This window comes from Cottoperca gobio, chromosome 2 (assembly GCF_900634415.1).
Source record: "Cottoperca gobio chromosome 2, fCotGob3.1, whole genome shotgun sequence".
Lineage (NCBI taxonomy): Eukaryota > Metazoa > Chordata > Actinopteri > Perciformes > Bovichtidae > Cottoperca > Cottoperca gobio.
The window spans coordinates 1,001,478-1,010,177 of record NC_041356.1 but is presented as its reverse complement, the minus strand read 5'-3'; the positions used below and the strand labels follow the sequence as shown (position 1 = coordinate 1,010,177).

Below are 8,700 nucleotides of genomic sequence, written 5' to 3'. Positions count from 1 at the left end.
GTTAATGCAATACACAATATGAAGAATAAATTAGAGTACAAAAATATGCCAAAATACTACAATTAAAATATAAACATTAGAGATTGTATGGATTCAGTTTAGAGGTAAAATAATGTGCCCTATTTCTTTGGAGCAGGTGGCTTGGAATTACACATTGAACCTTTAAAGGAATAAAAAATTAGGAGTGGATAATTTTCTCAAATTACTTGACAGTTTATATGCCTTAGCAAGCAGTGTGATTGGTTAGGGGTAATCAGGCTGTTCTATATTTGGGTCATAGCATTTTTGACTGAAAATATTGTATTTCTTTTTTAAAGTTTTTATGGGAAAGACTGAAGTGAAACAGCTGAACTAAACTTAGTTCATCTGTTTCAGTTCAAACCTGGGAAAACTCACCATACTTACTAAAATAATGACATTTAACAATCCACTCATGAATATAAAATCTATTCTGCAAGTAAAAGAGCGAGGTTAACAAAATGAGGAGGAGTTTTTATTTTGAAAATCATGAGCGGAAAGAGTGTTATTACTGTTTCCGGTTCCGTGAGGGCACATAGGTTGGTAGCTAACCTTACATGTTTACAACGTGCAGGAACGAGTTATTTATCTAGCCGTGAATAAAACAAGACGACATGAGGTTACGCTAAAGGTGTTGACTGTAAACACGGTACGTCCTCTTCTTCTCTTCAGAGTGACCGAGGTTATATCGCTAACGTTAACTAGCTTTGTTTTTCTGTTAAGTTACTTTTCTGCTGTGAATCCTACTCTGACAAAAGTATTCTAACGTTATTCAGAAATCTTAAAAATATACCACACTGAACTCGGTAACATTATACATACTTTATTGTATGGACATGTAATAACGTGTCTTCGTGTATACTGTATACTGCCCTCAGAAATACATCGTGGTAAAATGAGGTGTACTGAATTACAATGGGAGTCGTAGTTTTTCACAGCCCCTAATATTTGTCAGTTTATTATTTATTTTTTATGTCACAAATACCTATATAAACCAAACGTTACTAAAAACAGCTTGCATGGAATTATATTAAAAATAAAATGTATATATACAAGGCCTTTTTAAATTCTTAAAATGTGTTCAATTTAAACTCATAGTGACATATTTGATTTTCATTATTATGCTATTATTACTATTAGTAAACTTACAGCTTCTTAAGACTTTTGTGTGTGTGTGAGTGCACTCTTTCAAATGATGATTTATGTTGTAAACGTCAAAATAACAATACATAACAATATTTTTTCAGCTTGATACTTCATGGCTTTTCTTAATTTTATGACAATTGCTAATGTATATTACCGGCTGTAAAGATGCACGATATACATATAAAATGATTAATGGACCCCATATTTGACTGTACAATGCTCAAGAATAAAATGTAAAAAAAACATGTACTGACATATACTTTTGATTGATGATTGTCACGTCTGTGTAGGTGTTGAGGATGACAGTCCTGAATTTATCCTTTGCTGCATGTGGGTTCTTGGGGATCTACCACCTCGGTGCTGTGGGGGCCTTTCTCCGCCACGGGGACAAGCTGCTGGGATCCCTCAGAGCATGTGCAGGGGCCTCGGCCGGGGCCCTGGTGGCCGCTGTAATGATCACAGCTCCTGACAAGTTAGAGGTAGAGTGTTCTCCTTAACGGGGTACGAGTTTAAAAACAACAACAACACTGAAATCAGAATGTTTGAGAGTATTAATCATGCGTTTAACTGTCACCATTAATATTTCTTCTGTAGTGTTGACAGTTTGACAAATTGTCAATGTGGAATTAAAGAGAATAATAAAATAATAATATCCTCTTAGTATTTAAGACTCCCTGGCTCTTAACCCTCGTAATGTACTCCCGATTGCAATACACCCTTTGTCCTCTGTTATTTAAGCACATAGTATAAATTGTCAATCAATTCTGTGTAACACCTTTAGTCTTACTTCCAACCCATTACCACACATTGTTCCCTTTGTTTTGGAATTTATGGCCAATAGACCTTATTTACATGAAAGTATACCCTTTAAATTAAACAATTAATTATTTTGACTATATATCATTGTGATTTGTCTTATCACAGACTGCAGTGTTTCCCCTGTCTCCTGGAAAGTGCGAGATTCCGCATCCAGCTTTTTTTTTACACTCGCCATGCTGCGTTCACTGATATCAATGACAGTCTCGTTTAAAATTGAAGTTTTTTGACATGACGTGACCACGTGATGACACGTTCGACCCTGACCGTGGCCAAGAAAAACAGTCAGTCGCCCGTTTAAAATATTTTGCGTGCGTTTTACGAATTACCTCGAGGGCCGGATCAAATGGTCTCGCGGGCCGTATACGGAATTTTTTTAATTGCAGCAAATAATCACACCTGTTGTCCTCTGGGGTCAAAAATGACCCTGTCTGGTTTGACTGTTTATAAAGCATAAAGTATAAATTACCTTGATACCAGTGCAGGGGGAAGGTCAGGCTTATTCCGCCATACTGATCCCACCATGTACAGCTTTCCTTCTGCAGCTCCAGGCCAAGGGCCTGTGAAGTAAAGGAGTTGTCACAGGTGATCGTTTTACCCTGGAGACCTTCTGTCATGTCAAAGACAACTTGCATGGCCTAACTTGGACTGCGCACCAGCAGGTTTGCCAGTATATAGCTGCATGTTCTATGCATAGCTGGACCTGGCATCGCATCCACAGTCACATCAGTGGCTGGATCGTACATCAACGGCAGGAGAGAAACCCACGTGTCCCATACGTCTCAATTGGGAGTAGGTTGGCTCGTGCATGGCCATCTTCTCTTGTGTCTTTATATTCAAAACAAATCACTCTTGAGATTTTATGAAACATGTTGAGTGTCATGGTAGCATGGAAAATTGCCCAACCAGACTCGGCATGCCATAAACTACCTGTAGCTTTTTTACTGGATGGGTACTCGCCAGCGAGAATCAACATCTCATGCCTGCAGATCCATTAGATCCATCTTTCTCCACTTGTTGCCATCGACCCGTCGCCCCTCCTTGTTTGTCATGTTCAGCGCCGCATCTTCAAAAGTTTTGGGCAAAAACAGGTAAAAAGTGGACTTTATGTCATCAATACGAGACCTTGCATATGCGGTTTGACATGATGGCTTGTCTCTCTCTCTGCTTTCTCTGCTGTCAACATGCGTCATCCGTCACCGGGAGGGATGGAAGACCAGATCAATGTTTCATCCTTTGACTGGAAATATTCTACTATCTCAGCTGGGTCCTCTTCCTCAGATTATTCCTCCTCATTATGTTCAGCATTGGCCTCCTGGTCATTCTTCTCCACAACATGGTTAAAAATTGCTCATGAGCCAAAGTGCTTCTGCCTCCTCATTGTGCTGCTCGTCTCTCAGACTAAAATGTGAAATGCACCAACGTTTGTTTTTTGTTTATGTTTTTTGTTGTCTTGACCATTGCTTGACCCTAGACATCAAAGGTGTGTGTGTGTGTGTGTGTGTGTGTGTGTGTGTGTGTGTGTATGTGTGTGTGTGTGTGTGTGTGTGTGCCTGCCGTGAGGGGGCAGTATGGTTTGTCAATTTGCACCACTTTGTGTTGCGTTGTCTTTTTGACCCCAAAGAACAACAGAATCAAATCAAATGTATTTATATAGCCCAATATCACAAGTTATACATTTGTCTCAGTGTGCTTTACAGACTGTACAGGTTACGACACCCTCTGTCCTTAGACCTTCGCATCGCACAAGGAATTTGTTATAGGAACAAGTTATTAAATTCAATAAAGAAATCATAATTCATTCAAATTACTTAAAATAATGTTTTTATCGGGAAGAGCATAGTATCGAACAACCCCCATTCTTTTCAGACCATTTGATGAATAAAAAAACAGAAGGGTTAAAAATGTACAAAGTACAAATTCATATTTTAAATAAAGATATAACTAACAAATATATAGCTTTGTATGATAGTTTATTTATATATATTTTTTTATAAATAATGCAAAATGAACTGTATCTGTGAAGATTATTAGGATCATGGACTTGCTTTAGAAATGTAAATTCACAGAACTGAATGAACAACAAGGATTTTGTAGATTATGTGGACGTTAGATGTTAAATGCACCGTTATGGTATTTTAGTTTGTGGACAGGAAACTATATTAGTGGCCGCTTTTTATTTGAATTGTAATATTTGTGGAACACATTCAGAATACAGTTCTTTCTCTCTGTCCCTCCATATTGTCCCATATGAGCTTCTTTAAGTTATTAGAAACAGATTACCAATCATCCAAAAATACTGAGACATTTTAATTTGTGTGTGAGATGTTGAGTGTGGCTTTAGTGATTCATAAACCAAGTATAACTAAATGACGTATGATGTCATAACAGTGTTTGTTTCCTTCTCTTCTAGAACTGTAAAGAGTTCACATACAGGTTTGCTGACAGCGTGAGGAAGCAGCGGTTTGGAGCTGTCACACCGGGATACGACTTCATGCTCACGCTACGGTAATTTCACTTCCACTGATGTGGTTATAACTGGAGCTAAATATCAGATTTGTATTCGGGATGTCGGGAAACATCGTGGCACAATATCGTGTGGCGCGAGAACTTGGTGAGTGTGGTAAACATTGTACCTGCATCAAATCAAAACGTTCTGCCCGACTCTTCTCCCACACACTGAGCTTTGTGAGCGTGTTAGCATGCAGATGTTAGCATTTAGCTTTCATTTCTTTTAAAGTTTGTTTTCAATGAATTTGTCTGAATCCATGTTGCCTCTGAATATTGCTTTGCTGTGTTGCATTAAAAAGGTCAAAGTGCATGCTTAGTGCAAACTGGCCGGCACGTTCTGCAAAAACAAAAATGGCTGACTTCCTGTCTGGCCGCGACTGTTTGCTGAAGTTACAACAACTTCCTCTTTTAGGGCGAATTGCTCAAAATGGCCGCGATGCCACGGCAAGGGTGTTCGGTGAATTGAATCCCGATGTCGATGACTTTTCATCGTTAAGGTCTTTAGATGGTACTGACCAAAATTGAATTTAATCGGATAAAAGCTGTCGGAGGAGTTTGTTACAGTACTGCGCCCTCAAATGTTACAAAAAACTTGCCGTAAAACTCAAAATGGCCGACTTCCTGTTGGGCTTAAGACATACCTCCACGTTACATATACGGCAGGAGCTGCGTTCCAGGTGCTGCTGTTGAGCCATTTTGGCACGCCCATGAGCAAGACCGATATTTCACGTACATTTTTGTGACGTGTTTGAATTTTTTCAAACACGTTTTGGAGCACGCTCAGGCCCTCAAAAATGCGATTCAATGTGGAAAAGAATAATAATAACAATTCCTATCTATATAACGAGGAACCGAGCTCCATGTTAAATCCTTTATTAGTAAGCTTTAGTGATTAGATTTAGTGATTTTGTACATGTTCAACCGATTGACTGATGATTACATCTTGATTTAAAAAGCACAGATTTTATGATGCCCTGTGGGGATTATTATTATTATTATTATTATTATTATCAAACACCTAACAAGTGAGCATCTGTTTGTGGACCCTCTGCAGGGAAGGGATAGAAGAGATTCTGCCCAGTAACGCTCACAGTCTGGCCACTAAGCGCCTCTACGTCTCAATAACACACTCCAAAAGTGGCAAGAACCACATCATATCCAGGTTTAGCTCCAGAGAGGAGCTCATAAAGGTACACACCCCGCTCTCTACACATAACATCCTTACGGTTTAAAAGGCCGCAGTAAATGTTTATGATTATTTTCCTTCATTCTACAGCTTATGGATGAATGATACTAACAAAGTCAGTCCTTGTGTAATGAATGTCGACATACTGTATATCAGCAATGGCTTGAGGGGCCTAACCCTCGTCTGTTCTTTACGTAACATTTACTTGCATTGCTCATGTTAGATGTAGTCAACTTTCAATCTCCAGTAGGTTTGCCGGAGGAAGACGGTGTTAGCCGATGTTCGGGCATAGACTGATAACACTTGCCCTCCCCTTTTGTAAAATGTCCGGTGTAATCACTAAGACCGGTTGTCACAAATATATTAACCGGAGGGAAATGTTCCTCACCATGGCCACCATGTTCAGCTTCTTCCTGCTGAAGAATCAACATTTCAAGTGTCGGTGGGTCAAAGAGTGTTTCCTGATAAATTAACCCTCATTTGTAACTTCTCCAGGCTCTACTAGCCAGCAGCTTTGTGCCGGTCTATGCTGGACTCAAACCAGTGGAATTGAGAGGACAGGTAACGATGTCTTTAACTGTCAAATTGGCTTAATTTCTAAAATGTGAGGTTCTACAAAAACACATTATTTCCTACAGTGATTGATACATCTGCTCAGATTACAAACACAAGCAAAATCAAGTACTTATCTCGTAATTTGGAGATATTCTAGAGATATTTGGATACATTTCAAAGTAAAGGTTCCATACTAACTTGAAATGGCTTTGTTTCTGAAACTTGATGTGCTGTAAAAACACAATTGCCCGTCATTCCGGACAATAATAAACTCACATAAACACAATATCTAGCATTTTCACTGTCAATCTGAAGAAATTCCTTCACTTTAGTCTTAATTTGGAGACACTGTGGCCTTTGTTTTTTTTATTTTAGAAATGGATTGATGGAGGATTCACAGACAGTCTGCCAATTCTGCCTGAGGGACGAACAATCACCCTGTCTCCCTTTGCTGGACTGCAGGATGTGTGTCCTGTCCACAGGGGGCGCTTCAACACTCAACTCAAACTGGCCAACATGAACGTAATGGTGAGTACTGGATCATTCCATCATATTGGTCTAAAAATGGGACTCTGAGATACCAAATATTTATACAATATATACAAACTTAATGAGCCCCACTGGGTCTCAGTGAAAGCAGTTATTGGTCCCATTAATACTCAATTCCCCAAGTCCATTGGTTCATACTGAAGACATAATCCTTAAAAGAAATTAACTCACAAGTATGTGGCTCCATTATCTCAATCATTTCCTAAAGCAGCAGGTTACTGTATCAAATGTTACTCAAACAGGAGGAAATAAGGCATTTGTTGGGGGACTATGTTCTTCGGCATCCACATTCGGTGCTCTCTTGAGTATTTCCGGCAGCAGGACTGTGTATGATGTTTCTATGTCTGCTATTAATTGTCTTCAATAATAAATGCTGTATGTTACCTTTAGTGGAAACAATGTCACTGATTTTCTTGGAAGACTTGACGTACAAATGGTGTTTTCTCTGGTTTCCACAGTTCTCCATGGAGAACATCAAACGTCTGAACCAGGCTCTGTTCCCTCCGTCCAGCAGCGGCATGCATTCTTTATGTGAAGAAGGTTACAATGATGCTGTGCGCTTCCTGAAGAGAGAGGCCTGGATGAGCTGACGGTCCGATGCACGAAGCCAAGTACCATTTACAGAAATGTGAGAATTCCTTTCATGGATTCTACTGTATTTATTACCCAAGTGTTAATTAAAAATTAAAAAGGAAGAAAAAAAGAAATCAAGATTGAGTGTTTCCTGTGCCGGTTTGTTTGGCATTAAGATGCTGTTTTCTCCAGGATCAAGGCCTCAGTGTATCATTGTGAGCTTCAGTCAGATTCGTGTCATCACACACACTGAGCCTTTTTCTTCTCTATGTGGCAGCAGCTGAACATGATAAAAAAGCCTGCATGTGAACATGTCTCTCCATCAATTTTCCAAGGAGGCATTTAATTCCACCTAGCCTCAAGCAGTGAGGAAAAAATAAATATATTGGATATTGCAGCACTTCGCACGAAATCCACGCTGCCGTCATGGATGTTGGGAGCTCCCTCAGGATGTAAGGATGGAGCATCGTCTTTGAAGTGCTGGACGTTTCCGCTGGGTTTCTTTTCGTGAGCAGGTTCTTCATCAGTTTTTCAGCCAGTTGGACTGCTACGTGAGAGCTGCTCCCTCGGGACAGAGGGAGACGTACAGCTGGCTGCAGGAAGGAGGCAAATTGATTATGTTGTACTATCTACATAGTCAGGATATTAATGCCCAAAAGGAACCAACTGGAACATTAAATAAGTCTTTAATTTACTACATCATATCAGTACGGCAGGAAGACTTTTGAACAGTTTGTGAAAAACCCTATGACAGTCCTGCGGCATTTCCAAAACACTTTTTTTATTGTGTTCATTTTATAAGTACTTTGTTAAGTGACATTTGTTGTAAAATGAGGGATAATCAAATTTCGCAGCGCGGCGGAAAGAATCAAACTACTCCAGGACACCTCTTCAGACCACAAGACGTGTGTTCAAAGTTCAAAGTTGTTTGGATGCCCTCCAGCCTTCTTCCCAGGTCCACCCTCATCACCGATGATTGTGCCCTTTGCAGTGAGTTCTTAGTTCTCTGTGGCTGTTTCTCTCCCCCCCACTCACAAATTTGATTGATCTGCTTGGGCCACTGATGCATTTGCTGCCCACTTGCGCCCTGATCTTGTTGTAATACCTGCATATTTGACTTTCCTGGGAGTCTCTGATAACAAACGGAGCAACCGGTTTCCTCCTCCATGCACACAGCTTAACATACTGTAGACAGCACAAAGACAAAACTAACTATATCCACTGTTAAACACCTTGTACGGTTGCCAGTTTAGACATTTAATCAATTTGTTAAATAGAAAACAGTTTGTAATTTTCAAAAAAGGTTATGTATTGAAACTCAGGTATAGTATCAGCACTAATAATAC

General features: G+C 39.6%; 1 protein-coding gene across 4 annotated transcripts; it reads left to right on the top strand.

Annotated features, from left to right (window-relative positions):
- Positions 1 to 537: 537 nt before the first annotated feature.
- Positions 538 to 7,705, top strand: pnpla4 (patatin-like phospholipase domain containing 4). Of its 4 annotated transcripts, XM_029452430.1 has the most exons (7): positions 538 to 667; positions 1,455 to 1,643; positions 4,394 to 4,488; positions 5,546 to 5,681; positions 6,173 to 6,238; positions 6,608 to 6,760; positions 7,240 to 7,701. In XM_029452430.1, exons 2-7 carry the CDS (start codon positions 1,464 to 1,466, stop codon positions 7,369 to 7,371), a joined length of 762 nt encoding a protein of 253 aa, XP_029308290.1. In that variant the 5' UTR covers positions 538 to 667; positions 1,455 to 1,463; the 3' UTR covers positions 7,372 to 7,701. The 4 variants fall into 4 exon arrangements, with proteins under 4 accessions (XP_029308290.1, XP_029308297.1, XP_029308305.1 ...); XM_029452437.1 differs by lacking the exons at positions 538 to 667; positions 1,455 to 1,643 and adding an exon at positions 2,306 to 3,242 and having other exon boundaries at positions 7,240 to 7,705; XM_029452445.1 differs by lacking the exons at positions 538 to 667; positions 1,455 to 1,643 and adding an exon at positions 2,308 to 3,319 and having other exon boundaries at positions 7,240 to 7,704.
- The last annotated feature ends 995 nt before the right edge of the window (positions 7,706 to 8,700 follow it).